The sequence below is a fragment of the Phymastichus coffea genome, unplaced genomic scaffold (genome assembly GCF_024137745.1).
Source record: "Phymastichus coffea isolate CEN01 unplaced genomic scaffold, Cenicafe_Pcof_1.1 PCOF00034, whole genome shotgun sequence".
NCBI lineage: Eukaryota > Metazoa > Arthropoda > Insecta > Hymenoptera > Eulophidae > Phymastichus > Phymastichus coffea.
In genome coordinates this window covers 811,070-831,545 of record NW_026706845.1, presented here as the reverse complement: position 1 = coordinate 831,545, position 20,476 = coordinate 811,070, and the positions used below count along the sequence as shown (strand labels likewise).

General features: G+C 42.1%; 1 protein-coding gene across 2 annotated transcripts in view; it reads left to right on the top strand.

Moving 5' to 3' along the window:
- Positions 1-209: 209 nt before the first annotated feature.
- LOC131663380 (muscle M-line assembly protein unc-89-like) overlaps positions 210-20,476 on the top strand; it is a 418,894-nt gene continuing 398,627 nt past the window's right edge. For both annotated transcript variants that reach the window (XM_058933757.1, XM_058933756.1), the window contains exon 1: positions 210-364. In XM_058933757.1, coding sequence (XP_058789740.1) covers positions 325-364 — 40 coding nt within the window. In that variant the 5' untranslated portion in view covers positions 210-324. The remainder of the gene's footprint in view (positions 365-20,476) is intronic.

Genomic DNA, 20,476 nt, shown 5'->3' with positions numbered 1-20,476 from the left:
ATATTTCGTATTGTACGAATTGAAAATAGAAATAACTATGAAAACCATGGAAATATAGGCAATTAGTTTTATATTATAAAAATAGGAGATAATTTTCCGTATGAAGTTTAGGGCAAACTTTGTGATCATGTTTGTCAGTATCCACGTCTGCGCAACTATAAGTAAAGTGCTGTCATGGCGTATTTTGATCTTGCGCAATGAACAAAAGACCAAGATCTGTAAGAACAGTTTACAGTAATGTTATCTGTGCTTTTTATTTTTAATAAATGACTTATATTCAGATCATAATTGAAAGACAATTTTCATGACGTTAAGAAATATTCGATGAAGATATTATTATTCTTACTTGCGTTCCTATTTTTTAGTAAGTATAAGTAATTTTATAGAATAGTATATGCTGATATAATGCATAATTATTTTCAAAATTATATTATTATTAGAATAATTCATAGTCTTATACGTTTTCAAATTACTTATCTATTGGTTTTAAAAGAAAGGAACGGAAGACTAACAGATCATTCTCCTTGTATAATTATTTAAGATGTAATAAAATGTAAAACAATTATTTATTTTTCATTCACTATCTACTCTTGTAACCGATAAAGCAGAAAGATATCTGTCAGGATTTTACAAATTAACATTAAATTTTTTGCGATATTTCAGTAAAACTTAAACAAGCCAAGCTATGTTGGATTAGTTTGAGTTATATTCATATTTATTTTTAAAATAAATTTTTTCATAACAAATGAAATAAGCTGCCGCTAAGTAAAATTTTCTTTAATAACATACGTAACACAAAGCAAACATATCGTAGGAGATAAGTTCTGAATAATTTGCCGTTAAGTAAAATTTGAGTTAATAAGATGTGTAATAAAAAGTGATTATATCGTATTTATGTTATAGATGTTATTTCTATACTACTGATTTTTAAATATTATATATTGGGTTATTGGGTTATTGCGATTAAGTTAATGAAATAAATAGTTGTATCTTTAGTATTTTATATCTTAATTCTAGTGTAGATAAATATTTAATAGTTTTGCAATATTTGAATGATCTATAAAACAATTTTTTCAGGACGAACAAATATTTTTAATTATATATATTTTTACATTACATGAAGCAACATAAAAATAGCTGTATTATTCAATGAAAACACAGATTTTGAATAGAGCTGATAAACATGATACCATCGATTTCAACGAAGATACAATTTTTTACTATTTCATTTGTATTCATTGCTAATACCTTCATCAATATTTCTTCAACTAATGAGTTTGATAAAGTTTTATTAAAAAAGGAGTTATATACTTTTAAAAAATTACATATAATAAATTCTTAGCTTCACCATCGAATATAAATTGAATTTTCAATTGAAAATTTTTATTCTTTCACAAATACGGATAAATATATGTCTATTTTTTTAGTTGGGCTTGTCCTTGACGACTGAAGTTTTTGAATCTATTTTGTATTTGACAATTTGTATTTAAAGGAAATTGGTCTCGGTAGAAGTAGATATAACGATAAAACACTTTTTGATGTTTAGTTAAATAATTCGTTAATCTCTTCAAAAATTTACTGATAAATAAAACGTTACCAATTGCTTTGACTGATTACTTACTTAAAGCTTTAGTCCGTTATAAAGAATTTTTATGAATCATTATATCAACTATATACATATTAGATTTTATTATATATTAAAACTTTATTACTTTTATTATTACTGAATACATTTTAGGATATGCTGAAATATTTTCAGATTTTTTTGATGACTTCGAAAATTTGAATTTTTCTGATTTTTTAAAAATTGGAGAATATTCTTTAACATTAGTAAAAAAATTAAAATTAAATTATTATTTATATTATTATTTAAATGTTATTAAGAAAAAAATTGATGAATTTAAGAAGGAAAATTTTTCTTTTCAGATGCCATTTTATTTAAATCAAAATATTTAAATATTTAAACATAATATCATGCCAGTAATGTTTAGTTAAAGTATTATGGATACTTTTCTATCGTTTTTACATACGTACAACAATAAAAAAGAAAAATAAATGTCAACAAAATTTTTTTCATAAAAATATCACTGTTTTTTGTTTTATTTTCTAATTTTCCAATACTCAAATTCATTTTTTGAATCTGCAACCATTCCCATTCGGAAGAACGTTTTCGAAATCATGAAAAAATGGTATAGAATTTTTTTTCAATCAAATTGTGTATACAATAACACATTGAAATTGTACAACGAAAAGTATCCTTTCAGGTAATAATGGGAGGTAAGTGTAAATTTTCCGGACGCATAATGTTAAATTTAACGATAATAATAAAAAGACATAGTAATATTATATTCCCAAATCAATCATTTAATATTATTTACTATTCAATTATCATAAAGAACTGTCACAATGAAATCATAATGGCTGTAGGTATTATCAAGATATTTGTATTGGCGTGTAAATATATATTTTTATCTTTTTCTACCTACAAAATTCGGATTCCGTATTAAGCATTTGCTTAATTAATTTGTCTTTAATTAAATTTCTTGATACAAAAAATACAAAGTTCATGGATTGGTCCATGTACATTTATATATGCCTAAAGAGGTAAACAAGTTACCTGTACATAAGTTGGATACATAAACACAATTTACAAACTACGGACATCGAAATATATTAGAATATATTGTGACGGTAAACGTCAAATTAGCGCTGACAATCTAACTTAATTGCTGCATCTGAGGGCAGCACCTGCCGGGGAGACGACAAACGTGACAAAGGAATTCGGCACGCGAGCAGACGGAACGCGCGCGATTGAATTCGAACCAGTGAAGCATTGGCCATCATTACGCTCGCTCGCCTTTGTTTCGCTAACGCCGATTTACGTGCCGTCGATACCGAAAGTCTACAAAAGCACGTGCCAGTGGTCCAGGGAAGTGCCAGGATAGTAACTGCCGTTGACGTGATGCCACACACCCGCAGAGAGAAGGAGCACGAGTCGCTGAAGGAGAGTGTGTGAGGTTTCGCCATCGAGGGCGAAACCGCGTGTGCGCGCATTCGTGACCTGCGATAAACAGACAAAAACAATTCCGCGCAGTGTGTGACTGTCGTTTTCTCCGTACGCTTGCAATAATAAGGTAAGCTGGCCAGCTTAATCTCGCGATCGCGGTTGCATAGTTAACAAATAAAGTATCGTTTCCGAAGCCTGCATGTAATAGCGCTATTGACTAAGCGCAGCGAGCGTCCCGACATTGCACGTTGTCGATGAGCGAGCGTCGATGTAAACAAACACGTGGGCCGACCTTATGTAGTATTTGAGTGATATTAAAAGGTTCTGTTCGTGTTACTAACAAGTGTTTTTCGACTCGCTTAATTCTTATTGCTTCCACTCACTTTTTCCTAGATTGGAGGACTTACTGGTTGACTGACGCACGTTTCCACATGCTCTCCGATTTATGTATTGAGCATAAATAATTACGCGCGTCCTTTTAGTATAATTGCGCGAATAAAATATAATTAAACGGTTTTACCCCGTTACATGGCGTCCAACGCAAAAGAACCTACAGTGTTTTTGATTGTTCAAAACACCGGTTCTCAATAGTAATCTCGCGCCCAGTCAACCAGCGACTTAGGTGGCAATCAAGTGTTGTTGTGCACACTTGATACCGAAGGCCACAATAGTAAACAGAGCCTGTTAGTTAACTTGCGAAGGCCCGCCGCGGCGAAAATTTGTAAATAATAGCTGTGAACGCGTGCGAGTGCGACCGAAAGATTCTTAAGCGTAAACACCAACGAATTTTGAAAGTTGCCGCAAATAATATTATTATACCCGTTGGCCCGGGGAAAACTAACACCGGCAATTTTCAAACGAAATTAATTCAATTGAGTAATTTTATTTGACATCGTGTTGTCTTAACGTAAATGTGTTTTTTTTAATATTATTAGCTGTGGTTATTGGTGATTACGCGCAACGCTCGTTACAATATTTTAGATACTAACCAACACAGCCGCGCTAACAAACAGTTAGCGCGTCTGATAGGCAGGATCATTATATTGCGTATTAACGAGCGAAGAATCTTTCGGCAAATAAATTATTAAACGCCCTTGGTCAAGCCTAAAGTCGGCTAATAAAATTTTGATTATTTATTTGAACACGGATTTTAATACAGCACTCGCACTCGTACAATATACCTGTAAATTTTACAAAGAAATTAGACGCAAGTAAACTAACAGAGAATTATGGACCGCACTCAGACAGAGATAGAAAATTGGGTGTTAACGCTCCAGGAGGAAGAAATCGATGAGTACCTCGAACACCTGGAGCTCAAAATAAGCGAGACTAAGCTCTCGAGAGCTGGTCGCCTGCATAACTGGTTGCTTGGTGACTACTCCGCAGCAGATTTCGCGGAACCCGACAACCAGAACAGCAACCCAGCAAAAGAGCCGCCCTACGCTCGGAACTGATCGTATCCCTATGTCAGGAACACACAACATCCGAGCAAGAGGGAGAACACCCGCTAGCCCAACTATTGCAAAGTGCGGACGTAATATCGCGAGTTCAGAAAACCGCGATAAACATCGCGAATGCCCTGGACAGCGGAGCAAACACAAATAGTAAGAAGGAAATTACTATAACGGATGACGATGGCAGCCAGTTCAAACTCCCGCCGGTATTCGCGGTGATGATTCAAGACCTTATTTTCCGGTCCAGAGAACATGAGAGGAAATGGGAGGTACAAGACTCACGAAATTCGAATGTGTCTAACCTAACCCAAATAGTAGAACAAATACTCAGGACCAATATCAAGGTGCAGGAACAAATGGACAACCTGTCAGCCAGGATGAACGCACTGGAAAATGCCATACACAGAGATATGCGGCAAGACGATGCGAACAGTTCCAACGAGGAGCCACAACCGGAAAACACGCGTAGGAGCGTCGCATTCCAGGACACATTCACATGCCACTACGACGCCAGGCTACCTCAGAGCACTCCAGCCGGACCCGGACAGAGGCCCACGGGGGCCGCCGGCTGGACCCCCCGCCGGACGCCCCCTTTCGGAGAGGGTGGACAGCATCAACTCGGTGGAGTTAATGCTGAAGTGGACAACCACCCGCCGAGCATGTGGTCATCCCAACAGAAGTCAAACCCGTGGTCGACAACAAGAGACGTCGGCCGCATCGTCCGGGGATGGAAACTCAGGTTCTCCGGAGAAGGCAACGCGAACATTGACACCTTCTTATCAAGGTTGGACAACTCGAGGAGCAGCGCTGGACTCACAGAAGACGAGATGCTCATAGCTGTATCCGAGCTACTCGTCGGTCCTGCCCTCGTCTGGTACGAGGCAATGCGAAACGAATGGTTCTCCTACGCGGATTTCGAGGCAGACGCCAGAGCATGGTTTGGGATCAGCAGGCAACAACAGCAGCGCCTAACCAAAGAGGTTCAAGGCCGATATCAGGGCCCAGACGAACCTGCGAACGTCTACATCGCGAACATGATGGGCTTAATGAGTCGGCTGAACCCCAAAATGACGCACGAGAATCAGCTGGACCTGCTGCATGCCAACCTCCTCCTGGAAATCCAGAGCCAAATACGGAGATAAGAAGTGGACTCCGTACGAACCCTGAACGTCCTGGCCACGACGGCCCAGAATAACTTGCATCAGCGAAGGATGGAGCGGACGATACCAGACCCTCAGTCGACCCTATATCCTGAGTTGGCGTATCAACCCCGCACCGACGCGAGCAAGGGTCGTAAGGGGAAGGTGGCATCTATGTCCGGTGACAAACCGGAAGTCAATTATAGGTTGGACCGCATGGAGAAGGTACTCGAGAAGGTGACGCACCAGGTCGTCTACACGCCGACGCCCTCGGGGGCGACACCTAATCCGAGTCTGGAATCCGTCGATGGCGAGAAAAAGGTTCTGCCCATCGACTTATTTAACCAAATGCTGTTGTCCATCAAGGAATTGACGGCGGAAATAAAGAATAACCGCGCCGACAAAAGCCTGACTTCCGAGGACCTAGCCAAGAGACCGGAGACTCCTCGCGGACGAGGAAGGGATTTCTCCGGTCCGCTCAAATGCGCCGAGTGTGGCCGATTGGGGTACAGTAGGAGGTATTGTCCCCAATGCAATAAGGGAAACGTGGAAAGGAGTGGTTAGTTGGGGTTGACCTCACTCATTCATCCCGTAACCCAAACCCCGTTAAGGAGATCTCGCGGCTTTCGTCAGCACAGCCCGCACCGTTAGTAGCGAGCGTGCTGAGCGACGAGAGCGAGAACTCCCTTGGTGACGCCAATGATGAGCGTGGTGATAAAATGAACGCGGAGAGGAAGGGTAATGACGTTAGTAAAGCCCAGGACCCTGGACCGGTCGAGGTGGTGGCGAATGGATCGCACACGCTCTCGGAGACCAGGGTAACGGCAGATAAACCATCAAAAGGTAATGACGTTAGTAAAGCCCAGGACTCTGGACCAGCCGAGGTGGTGGCGAATGGATCGCACACGCCCTCGGGGGTCAGGGTAACGGCAGATAAACCGTCAAAAGGTATCGACGATAGTAAAGCCCAAGACCCTGGACCAGCCGGGGTAGTGGCGAATGGATCGCACACGCCCTCGGGGGCACGGGTAACGGCAGATAAACCGTCGAAAGGCAGCCCTATGGGAACTCCGATCGTCCGGACTGAGGTGGTTCGAACGAGAAGTAACGTCACTTTACCACACGAGAGCACGGTGGTTAGCGCTATGATGGGCAAGGAGCAGAGCTGTGGAGCCGCCGAAACTGTTTCCCGATATTCCCCGGAACAAGAAACGCGCTGGTGGCTACCGGTGAAAATAGGAGACTTCCAGTTACGGGCTCTCTATGATCCGGGAGCTTCCACCACAGCCATGGGTAATATTGCTCTGCAAATAGCGTCCGTGCTAGGCGTCAGGTTAGATACCTCCCACGCAGGTACGGCAGGGCTACCCGACGGTCGTAAGTTGACGATCGTTGGCCATGCCACGTTGCCATTCACCGTAGGGGAGATGACGATGCCGACGAGCGTGGCTATACTCTCAACCCTCGTCGATGAATGTGTCTTAGGAGTGAACTTTATTAGGTTGTTTAGAGCAGTACTGGATCCGGATGATGATACACTACTGCTCAAGAAATCACAAACCAAGATGAAACTAGAAGTAGCTAGTTTGGAGGCTGGTCCGAGATTAGCTACTATCGGACTAGCCGAGGTAACTGCCTCTCGACAGGCGATATTGCAGAGGACCATCGACGAGGTCTTATCGCAGGCCCCCGTGGGACTGGGACGAGCAACAGGCACTGAACTCGAGATTCGAGTCAATGAGACAAAATCGTTCATGACCGAACGCCGACATTTCACTGCCTACACCGTACCCAGACTGGGATACCTCCGATTCGTAAGAGTATCGTTCGTTCCCTCGTACGCCGACGCCACCTTCCAACGGTTAATAGACAGCGTGATCGGACCCGAGCTTGGCGGTTTCTCTTTCGCCTGTTTGTACGATATCATAGTAGTATCGTCCAAATTCGAAGATCACATACAAAGTCTTAAAACAGAGTTGGATAGGTTGTATTGGGCTGGCCTCTCGATTGATCGAGAGAAGAGTGTCTTCTGCAAGTCTGAGGCCATATACCTTGGTTTGTCGATTACCAACAACGGAACCGGACGAGATGACGATTTACTGGAAGATAGGACCCGACCACGAGATGACGACGAGACCCCTACCACCGAGGGAACCGAGGCGACGAGCGTCCCGCCTAATGCGAGCGATACAACGATACACGGGAACGGGAGCGCCGACACTGCGGGTAACACACTCCAAAATGACGACGCGACAACTCCGAGCTCACCTCGCCGTACTCGTCGTAATCCCACCAGCCGAGTCCCAATAAATACCTCTCCTACTAACACGATGAAGCGCCCACAAGGGCAACCTCGTGAGTGCGCGCTAACTACACACATTACACAACATCGACAGACTACTCGAGCCCCTCCTCCCATCGTCGGGAAAAGGAAGAGGGGCAGGCCACCGAGAACACCAACCGTGAACGCATGAAACACAGCGAACGAAGGACCTGGGAGACCGACGCCAAGGACCCCAACTTCGACTCCGGCGACGAAGGCCCTGGGCAGCCGAACAGGCGCCCACCTTCGATATCCAAAACTATTCAGGATACTAACTTGCTGGATAATTACAGGATGCAGATCACGCTCGAACAATTCGAGCAAGCGGCAGCCGCCCTCATCGACCTGGACTTGGGTCCCGCCGTTGAAGGGGTGATACATGCCGCCTTACACCTTATAAGTGCCCGAAGGGAAGAGGAGGAACAAGCACGGGTGCGAGCTCACGAGAGCTCGTCATCCGTGCTCATCGAAGAACTCCCGACAGCGGACCCTACCGCGATACCGTCGACGACTCTCGGTATCGCGCACGGCGATACCACGCCGCTACCCGGACCCCCAGCGGGATCTATCCCGCTGAAGGTCCCGACATCATCCATTGGATGACCAGGGCGCAGAATTACCCGGGAGACCAGCCAAGTGATCTTCCCCTGCCCCCGTGGGCAGGGCCATCGTTATACTATCCGGCGAATAAAGGTTGAATTAAACATCACATGGACTATAATCCTTTATTATCCTCTCTCTTCTCCTCCTCGGAAGGGACAGCGCTAATGGAATTATCGTCGAGGACCCCGTAGGTCCAGACTGGAAGGGGGCTGTGACGGTAAACGTCAAATTAGCGCTGATAATCTAACTTAATTGCTGCATCTGAGGGCAGCACCTGCCGGGGAGACGAAAAACGTGACAAAGGAATTCGGCACGCGAGCAGACGGAACGCGCGCGATTGAATTCGAACCAGTGAAGCACTGGCCATCATTACGTTCGCTCGCCTTTGTTTCGCTAACGCCGATTTACGTGCCGCCGATACCGAAAGTCTACAAAAGCACGTGCCAGTAGTCCAGAGGAGTACCAGGATAGTAACTGCCGTTGACGTGGTGCCATACACCCGCAGAGAGAAGGAGCACGAGTCGCTGAAGGAGAGTGTGTGAAGTTTCGCCATCGAGGGCGAAACCGCGTGTGCGCGCATTCGTGACCTGCGATAAACAGACAAAAACAATTCCGCGCAGTGTGTGACTGTCGTTTTCTCCGTACGCCTGCAATAATAAGGTAAGCTGGCCAGCTTAATCTTGCGATCGCGGTTGCACAGTTAACAAACAAAGTATCGTTTCCGAAGCCTGCATGTAATAGCGCTATTGACTAAGCGCAACGAGCGTCCCGACATTGCACGTTGTCGATGAGCGAGCGTCGATGTAAACAAACACGCGGGCCGACCTTATGTAGTACTTGAGTGATAATAAAAGGTTCTGTTCGTGTTACTAACAAGTGTTTTTCGACTCGCTTAATTCTTATTGCTTCCACTCACTTTTTCCTAGATTGGAGGACTTACTGGTTGACTGACGAACGTTTCCACATGCTCTCCGATTTATGTATTGAGCATAAATAATTACGCGCGTCCTTTTAGTATAATTGCGCGAATAAAATATAATTAAACGGTTTTACCCCGTTACAATATATATATATATATATACACACACACACGGTGTCCCATTTTAAATTACCCAGTAAGATATTACAAAATTTGGCAAGGTAATCGAAAAATGTTTCAAACGAATGTTGTATGGTCAACTTTGTTTTTTTTAAATGGAAACCCTTATTTTTTATCCCGGATTCGGCTAGAGCGGGAAATTTTACGTTCAAATAATCTAATATGATCCCCACCCCACCTCCAAGGTCATTTCGAGATCTATCTTACTTATTAAATGGGACACCTCATTGATCGTTGGAGGTTTAAATTCTATGTGAAAGAGTACGTTCAGATTCTGGGATATTTATAGAATCCGAATGACCAAACACCCCACCCTCAAACTCATTTCAAGGTCAACCTTACTTTTTGAGTGGGATCCTCAATTTTCATCGCAGGTTTGAGTTCATGACTTTGGGGGTTTATTAGATATTCTAATTAATTTATTCTTATTCTTATTAATTTATTAGAAGTCTAATTAGGTATTAGAATTTCCAACATTTTTATAATACATTCTTATTCACTAATCAGGTGTAATTTCGCTTACTTATATTCAGCAATATTGTACTGCTGTTTCATAGATTTTGGATATCTATATCTTCATGGACTCCTGCTGTAGGATACCGATTTCCATACCACGTTTCCAATGTTTGATTGAAATCTTTATATTTATTTTAAATTTTCATATTTTTTGTCATTGTACTGGTGTGTACTTTTTTAATTTGTTTTTTTTTGTTTTCGTTGCTTCCTTTTATATCCTTCAGTTCTATTAGTAATTTATTGAAAATTTTTATTGCTTCTAGGTAGCTATTTTTATCGCTACTTCTTTTGCTAAATTTAGGTAGATGTATGGGCTTATTTCTCGTTATACTTTCCGTTTTCATTAAGTATTGTATAGGCTATCGTAGTGGTAATTTATTGCTTCTAGTTGGAACTATTGCTTGTTTATAAGAATATTTGCTGCATTTGGAAAAAGATAGTTATTCATGACTTTTAATATTTTGCTCTGTATTTGACGTATTGGGGTTAGATTATTTGCATATCCTCCATCTCAAGTAACTGTTCTATATTTGACAGTTCTATGAAAGAAAGCATAATATATTACCATAAGTGTCTTTGAATCCATAATATTTTTCAAGTTTGCAAATATATAAAAATTAAATATTTTGTTTTATTTATTAAATATTTAATATGATTATTCCATTTTATATTGTAATCAAATATGTGGAGAAGGTTGATTCGCACGCTGAGAAATGATTTGACTCCTTGATTTATTTAGTTTAAGATAGAACTTTATTTCACTTGACTACAGTAGATTGACGTAATCTTTATTTACACTATTCACTTGTTGTTTGTTTGACTGAGCTAAAGGAATTCAAATGTGAATTTCGCTGAGGTTCCCTCCTAGCGCTACAGCAACTGAGTGGTTGCCAACGAGGAGCTGGCAAGGCGTTACCAACTGCCTCGCACGCCAGTGAGAGAAGGACTGCCGTTACTGGAATTCGCTGCGGGGAACGAGCGCTTGCTTGCGCCGCCTTGTTGCCGACGACTGCGGAGTGCTGACCTCTTGTGGCTGCTTTTGTAAGCTTGGCGCGACCGCCACAGCCACTCCCTCCCTGGAAGTTACCTGATCAGAATGTAACTCAGATGCAGGTTGTGACCTGGTGCTTTTTAGGCAGGACTTAAGTGATCCTGGCGTAAGTTCTAGTTTGGTTACAGTAGGCGACGGCCGTATAACTTGAAAGTGCTTTCGCAGATGATCTAGGAAGGTTACCGGTGATTGCGGTGAGTCCTTAGTTATGAAGAATTCTCCTGGAACTCTGATCGTTGTTCCGAACGTGAGTTCGGCAGGCGAGGTTTTGATGTCCTCCTTAAAGGCTGTTCTTAATCCTAAGAGCACGGTGGGTAGCAGCTCGGTCCAGGCAGAGCTAGGCTGACACATCAGTGCGGCTTTGAACGTTCTGTGGAAGCGTTCAACCATTCCGTTTGATTGCGGGTGGTAGGGCGTTGTACGGATTCTTTCCGCCCCAATTAGCTTTGCTAATGAGCTGAAAAGTGCGGACTTAAATTGAGGTCCTTGGTCCGTGGTTATTGTTAGCGGAGTGCCAAAAGTAGCAATCCAGCCAGAATAGAAGGCGTTGGCCACTTCTTCCGATGTTGCCGTTTTCACCGGTATTGCTTGGGGCCATCGAGTGTATCTGTCTATCAGTGTGAGACAGTATCTGTACTCATTGACTAAGGGCATAGTAACTATATCTAAGTGTATGTGATTAAATCTTGCTTCTGGAATCCTTAAGTCGGCAGGGTGGCTTCGTGTGTGGCGATGGATTTTCGCCCTCTGGCACTGAATACATTGGCGTGACCAGGTAAGTGCATCTTTACGAATGCCTGGCCAGAAGTATTTTTCTCGGATCTTCCTGGCTGTCTCTCACACGCTTGGATGAGCCGGGCCGTGAATGACGTCGAATGCTGTCCTCCTCAGAGAGGGTGGTAGGAAGGGACGTACTACTCCCGTTGATGCTTCACACAGGAAACGATATCCGTCTATTTCTATTTGTTGAAGACCGCTGACATGTTCGCTCTCGCGGTTTAATGAAACTTCGTAGTCAGCCTGGGCTTCACTAATAACTTGTGCACTGAGCCTGGTGGGCATATTGATTGTGCAGATTCGAGATAGCGCGTCGGCGACGACGTTCTGTTCTCCTGGAATGTGAACGATTGTTGTGCAAAATTGGCCTATGTAATCTAATTGGTAAAGCTGTCGTGGCGATGCTTTGTCCGGGCGTTGCTGGAAAGCTTTGGTAAGTGGTTTATGGTTAGTCCTGATTACGAATTCTTTGCCTTCGACAATGTGCGCAAAGTTCTTGAGCGTCGCATAAATTGCAAGTAGCTCACGATCGTAAGGACTATAATTGCGTTCTGCGGCAGAAAGTTTCCTAGAGTAGAAACCAAGTGGAGTGTGTTTACCATCGATTATTTGTTCGAGGGATCCACCCAATGCCGTTGCAGATGCGTCAGCTGTGAGGATGATGGGGGCTTGAGGATGCAGGAAAGCTGAGGATGTTACCGCTGCAAGCGATTTTTTGGTGTCCTCAAAGGCTTTTTCTTAATCCGATGTCCATGCTATCGGGGTTCTGTCTTTTTTCTTCATGCTTTCTACGCACTCGCTGAGTAGAGCTTGCGATTCAGCTGCATTCGGAATTTGCAGTCTGAAATAGTTGATTGCTCCCAGAAATCTCCTCATGTCATGAATGGTTGCAGGTTTTGGTATGTTGAGGATGGCCTCAACCTTTTCTGCTGGTGGCCGAAATCCGTCGGCATTTATCTTGAAGCCAAGAAAATTTACCTCTTGTTGACCGAACTGGCACTTGTTCCAGTTTATTTTCAAACCTTGTTCAAGCAGGATGCTCAGGACGGTTCGTAAGTGGTTAAGATGCTCTTCAATGGTGCTGGAAGAGATGAGTATATCGTCTATGAAGACAGAAACGTAATTAAGATTTCCTAAAAGACTGTTCATGTATCTTTGGAATGTTTGTGTAGCATTTTTTAATCCTAAAGGCATTCCTAGAAAGTCAAATAGACCAAAAGGAGTAGTGATTGCTGTTTTCTGCACGTCCTCAGGGGCTACGGGGATCTGAAAGTATGCTTTCTTTAGATCTATAGTTGAAAAAATCTTTTTTCCATGAAGAAGAAGTAATAAATCGCTAATCCTCGGTATTGGGTAATGATCTGGAACGGTTTGTGCGTTTAAAGCTCGGTAGTCGCCTGTCGGGCGAAGCTTCCCAGATGGCGATTTTACCATATGAATAGGACTGGCGTAGGGACTGCTCGATGGCCGTATGATCCCTGCTCGTAGCAGTTCCTTGTACTCTGCTTTTGCTGCTTGCAGTTTCTCCCCGATCATTTGACGAGGTTTTGCATAGACTGGGGGTCCTGTGGTTATAATGTGATGCTAGGTTTTCGCCGTTGGTCCTACAATTTGGCCTTCCATAGCTACAAACCTTTCGAAAAATTTATTGATGAGTTCTAGGCATGCATTAGCAGTTGCTGGTTTCGCAGGAAGTACTGCTGAGATTGAGTGCGTGCTGGAGCTTTCGATGCTACAATGCGCTATTAGACTGGTTGTAGCGTCAACCAGTTGGCGTTTTTTTAAATCTGGCACGAGGCCATAATATTTGAGAAAATCTGCCCCTAGAATTAGGACTTTGACATCGGGTAAGACAAAAGACCACGGGAATACTCGCCGTAGGCCTAAATCTACCTGGATCGTCTGACGACCGCTTGTTGTTATTGTTGATCCATTGGCTGCAGAAAGGTGTATGTCGTTTGTAGTTGCCTTGTTTCCGCCACGGGCCGGAATGATTGAGACTACCGAACCACTGTCGACCAAAAAGCGGATGCCTGATGTGCGGTCGGTTACATGCAGTCGGTTCTCTGAAACGGGCTCGCGATATGGGGTTAGGGCGAACGTTGTGCTGCTGCCTGTCGCCTTTTTAGACAGCAGCCTTACTGGTTTCCCGTCATTGAGGGTTGTTGCGCTTGGATCTGGTTGCTAAAGTAGTTGCAAGGGCGGTTGCAGCGAGTGGATGCCTCGCCAAACCTGTGGTGATAGTAGCACGTGCCATTTACGTGAGGCCTAGACTTAGAATTCGAGCGATTTCGATTGAAAGCTCCTCCTTGCCGAGAGGCTGGTCGTGATTGACGTGGTTGGGCACTAGCTTAGACTACGTGAGTTGATAAATCACGAGTAGTTTTAATTAATTGTAGCAGGAGGGATTTTATTTCAGCTAAGTCTGATGCGCGGTCCTGTCCGACAATCGCGGGGTTAGTTGATTCCATCGCGAATACGGACGGTGCTATCGGCGTGTCGACTATGGTATCAGTAGCGTCGAGCAGCTCATCAGTTGTGCTTGCTTTAAAAATTTTTAAAATACTTTGCGCATGGCGCGGCAGCATATCGAGCCATTTTACTTTAACTAAGTCTTTAGTTGCGTTGGCTCCAGCAAGGTCAACCATTTGCCTGTACAATTGTAATGGCTTTTTGTCACCAAGGTCGAGACGTGTCAATAAGGTCTCTAACTTTTTGTCAGCTGTTGAGCCAAACCGCTCTATTAGCCGTGTTTTTTATAGCTCATATTTATTATGCTCAAGGGCACCAATGGTTAAATGATATTTAGATTCATCTGATCTAATACGACTTACTTGAAATGCCGATTCGGTTTCCGCGAACCAGAGCTCAGGCTCTTCAGCGTGAATTTTTGTAATTATATTTTCACACACTTTTTTGCAATGCCACTTTTCTTCTTTTCTTGAAACGCGGGGTCACCAATGTGGAGAAGGTTGATTCGCACGCTGAGAAATGATTTGACTCCTTGATTTATTTAGTTTAAGATAGAACTTTATTTCACTTGACTACAGTAGATTGACGTAATCTTTATTTACACTATTCACTTGTTGTTTGTTTGACTGAGCTAAGGGAATTCAAATGTGAATTTCGCTGAGGTTCTCTCCTAGCGCTACAGCAACTGAGTGGTTGCCAACGAGGAGCTGGCAAGGCGTTACCAACTGCCTCGCACGCCAGTGAGAGAAGGACTGCCGCTACTGGAATTCGCTGCGGGGAACGAGCGCTTGCTTGCGCCGCCTTGTTGCCGACGACTGCGGAGTGCTGACCTCTTGTGGCCGCTGTTGTAAGCTTGGCGCGACCGCCACAAATATAATACCTAGATATTTGTTCTCTGTTACTCTCGTTAATATATTATTATTTATTTTATTGGGAGTACAAATAGAAAATCGCCGTTTTTTATAATAATTTGAGGTTTTATTGTAAAAAACTCGTTACAATCTCATTCTGTAAATAATTTCCATCCTTAGTCACAACTTTTTCCCATCTTTCTGGCAGCTTCTGAATTCCTCTTCGAAAAAACTGTTCGTCTTTTGACGCGATCCACGAATCGATCCAATTTTTTGTTTCTTCGTAAGAACGAAAGTACTGTTCGGCCAGGTCATGCATCATTAATCGGAACAAGTAGAAATCAGAAGGGGCAATGTCAGAAGAGTACGGCGGGTGCGATAGGATGTGCCATTTCAAAGTTTCCAGGTATGTTTTCACGACCTTGGAAACATGTGGCCGAGCGTTGTCATGCAGAAATATGACCTTGTCGTGCCTTTCCGCGTACTTTGGGCGTTTTTCCTTTAACGCTCGACTCAAACGAATCAATTGCGTCCGATAGAGGGCTCCTATGATGGTTTCGCGTGGTTGCAGGAGTTCATAGTAAATTACGCCAAGCTGGTCCCACCAAATACACAGCGTCAGCTTCGAGCCATGAATGTTTGGTTTCGCTGTCGAAGTTGATGCATGGCCGGGAAGACCCCACGATTTTCTCCGCTTTGGGTTGTCATAGTGTATCCACTTTTCATCGCCAGTCACAATGCGATGCAAAAAACCCTTCCTTTTTTGTCGTTGGAGGAGTTGTTCGCACGTGACAAGACGCCGTTCGATGTCCCTCGGCTTCAGCTCGTACGGCACCCAACATCCCACTTTCTTGATCATTCCTAAGCATTTCAAGCGATGGGAAACGGCTTGCTGAGTTACGTCCAAGAAATCCGCAAGTTTTTGTTGCGTTCTGCAAGAATCTTCATCCAGCAAAGCCTCCAATTTCGCATCCTCGAACTTTTTTACGGGTCCGGGACGATCCTTGTCATCTACGTCATACTCGCCATTTCTAAACTTTTGGAACCATTCCCGACACGTTCTTTCACTAATACAGCTGTAACCCTAAGTTTCTACAATCATTCGACGCGCCTCAGCTGCATTTTTTCCCGAATGAAATGCAAAAAGCAACACTTCCCGCAAATGTCTCCTGTTCGACTCGAATTTTGCCATTTTTGCGCACGAACAATACAAAGCACAGTAAAAATAGACAAGCGAGGTGATGTAGAGTTGTTGACAAATGCCTCAGCTGGCTATGTAACGTTTCTGTTAACAATTTTTTACCGACGTGCAATGCTGACGCCACCTATGGGAAAACGGCGGTTTTCTATTTGTACTCCCAATAATATCAATTGTTTCAGGCATGCTATCACAGTAGTTTCCAAAAGTTATATATACAGTTTTGTTTATACGTAGTGATAATTTGTTTAATGCTAACCGGTCAGCTACCTTTTATTAATTCTTATTTACTGCATCAGCTGCCTTAGTTCACGTATTACTTGTAATGATGGCAGTGTCATCATCATGTAATACAATTTCTATGTCCAGCATGAGTGGGTAAACAAGAGAGGCATCAGCTCAGCGGGGTATCAGCTCACAGACCTGATTTCCCTGAGCTGATGCCCATGCATCTTCAGTTCAGCACTCACGTGTCTATCAACTCACCTCCTCTCCTCTTACGTGCTTCGGCACTGTAAACTTATCCCTCCCCCCTACTGGCTAATACTGTTCGGCACTATCGACTCACATCCCTCCCTCCCGTCACCCTTTACTAAGTTGATGCCCGTGCGTTCTATGTTCCATACTTTCGATTCATTGTGTCCCCTCCCTTACTGAGCTGATATGCTCTCCGAGCCGATGCCCGTGCGTTCGCATGCTTTTCGTTCATCGTGTGTGTGTGCGTGTGTGTGCTTGTGTGTGTGTTTGTGTATCTCATCTATCGAAGATGATTTAATAAAAAAAAGTGCAAGTACCTGTGAAGACCGAGATGAAAAAAATGCAGCACAAAATCCTGCTTACTTTCTTTTATTTGTAGTCTTCGTGGTTGTAAGCTACTATAAATAGCACAGTGTAAGAATTATCTAATCATTCATCAACCAGTATTCCAATAAAATGAATCGCTATCCTAAAGTAAAGTACTGTCGTCTTCGACAAGAAGGCCCGGACGAAAAGAAGAACAAACAATCATCGACATGAAAACAAACTATTTCCAAATTTTCAATCAATACTAATAATTTTCCTGGACAAAAAGTCTATCAGCAGTTCAATAACAAAAAGAAGGACTAATAATCATATGTACACATGTCATAATTATACACCACCCAACTACAATAAATAAACATTTTATTTTTCATCTAAGTTCTATGTGTATAAATTTTTGTTGTTGATAAAAATATAAAATTTTTATAAAAAGATGAACTGCTGCTGCTGTGTTCGTCAGAGTCAGCGAAGGATTTCGCTTTTTTTTGGATGGTTTAATAAAAAATAAAAGAATATCTTTCTTATATTATGTAACGGGGGGAATAAACCTGCAAAATGAGAAATTTATTTAAGAGCAAACTCCCACGATGCAGAGCAAACCGCCGCTCCGTTAACACGTATGTTAATACGTGTATTCGCCTTAACGTCAGCTGACTTAACTTGGTTGTCTTCGATCAAGCGGAGTTGAACTCACCTTAAGTCACGTGCCCTGTGACACACGATGAGTTTTAAGTGTAATCGACTTTGCTCCTAATCCACTTAATCCCCTAGCTATGATCGGATTAAAACTTAAGCCTATTTCAATTGTTTAATCTATTAGGAAAAATTATATGACGAAATCAGCGAATAATTTTAGTAGATTTTATTAATAAAAAATTACTACAGTCTTTGTTGGGCCGAAAGACTGACGCACGCGAACAGGATTTACAATTTAATAACTTTCGGTGAGAAAGAGAGAGAGAGAGAGAGAGAAGATACGAAAATTGGCGCGATCTAACGCTCGGCGCGAATACAAAATTATCAACGCTAACGCGGCTGAGCAAAATAAAAAATATATTTTGACACGCGATAATAAAGGGAGGTGCACCTACCCTGCGGTGCAATTACGGTGATCAGCCGTAATTGTTGATGTCAGCAAAATATCAACTGCCTCCGGTCCTAGGTTATCAGCTGTGCTGCCTCGTACCACCTATCAGCTGCAAATCTGCTGCTACCAAAACGCTGCAATCTGTAGGTCTCGTTGTTGCACTCACGCGCGTAATTATTATGGACCAGTAACTATTACTCGGCGAGAAAAACTGTGCAAATAAAAATCGGCGATGCTCGTTCGAATACAGCTGAAGCGTAACTGCCAATTTGAAAGATCGCGCGCCCCCTCTCTCTCTGAATTCTTAGAACTAACGCGCGAAAATCAGAATCGCGAACGGTTCGATTAATTGAATCGACTACCGTTGCAATTAATTGAAAAAATTTTTTTATTGATAAAAATATATCTTATTCTATATGTTCTTGAAAAAATAATTGTTATTCTACAAATTATCTACTTAAAGAAAAAACAAAATCACTGTAGAAATCCTTCAACGACTTCATTGCTCTCTTCCCAATCCATACAACAGCCATCGATGTAAAACTTTTTCATTAATTTAACGTTTTGATATGCACATATCGTTATGTATTTGCCGTTTTGATTAGAGCACAGGGTAACTGATTTTAATTTTTCGAAAGGTGAATAGCCCCAATCATATAAACCGAAAACTTTGAGGCCATATCGTTCTAACCACTCTTTTTTCAGATCTCCGAAAACAAAAATTTTTGTGGCATCTTTGAGCGTATCTGTAATGATGAATTTATTCTCATCGTATTTTAAATCGCCAGAGTTCCATGTTAAATTTATGATAGTAGAGTTCTAATCAGAGATTTTCTCGGTTATATTTCTCCATTAGTCTTAGCCATGGAAAAGGAGGTTTGAACAAGCGTACGAGTGGTTCTTCGTTGTAGTTAAATGGAAGTATCGCTAACTCTTTCAGAGCATAATTTTTTCCAGGCATCATGAAGACTTGCTTATCCACTGCGTACTCCATTGCAATAGAAAGCTACTACTGAACTGCTTAAGGAAAGAGTGAATTCTTTAATATCCCTCTCCCCTCCTAAAAAAGTTTCTTCATATCTCCATTTATCGGATTATACTAAACGATGTGATCGTGTAGAATAAGACAATACGCTGTAGTTTTTTCGGGAATATTTTCTCTGATTTCTAACTCCAAGAGCACATCTTCTGGAGCAGTCTTTAATGATTCGTTTTGTTTCGAACAGTCAATCACTACGAGTGGCATGTAATTTTTATATTTGAGTTTTTTGCGCATCGGTTCGGCATCTTTACCGTAGTATACGTTTTGAAAATTGGTATACACATCGTACAACATTGCGTACTGGTTTTTACTGAAATCAATGTTGAGATTGCCATATGGATAGCACTGAAAGTTGAGGTACAGTTTTACATTTCTGATGTTACAATGATCAAATATACTAGCGTTAGAGTTTAGTTCATTTATTCGATTAGTTTGGAAGGCTAAGATGACGTAGCGTGGTTTCTCCAACTGATTTTTTGTTTTAACTGTCCAGACGTGATTTGTGATTGAAGGCAGCGCTCGATATTCGTACAGTTCCCAACTACAAAAACTCATTGAAATACTTCGTTCGCTTTTTAGAAAGTCGAGTAGACGTATTTTCTTTGCATTCAATATAGTCACATGGGGCAAAAGCCATTCTAGACGTGTTGCATCAATCTTGAATTCATCGTAAGCTTCAACGTCATTGACGGTCTTCTTCGTTTTATAAACTATATTTACGATCTTATGAGAATTAATTCATGTTTCATATTCTTTAGCACTTTGCGATAGTCCTCACCGAATCCAAGTATGAAACTTAGAAGTATCAAAATATCAAAGTCGCCATTCGCATTAGTTATTTTCCGGTCCTCTTGTTCTATATTTATCCATCCGGCATTTTTAACAATCAAAGTTTGTCTTGGAGTAAAAGATAACAATTTCTTTATAGCTGTTGTGAGACCAACGTTCTTACATTTATCTATTTCTATAGCGTTCAGCTCATACCTAATTTATTAAAACGTGTGACCAATGGCATTATTAACAAAATTAGTATTCGTTAACAAAGTATTATTGTTG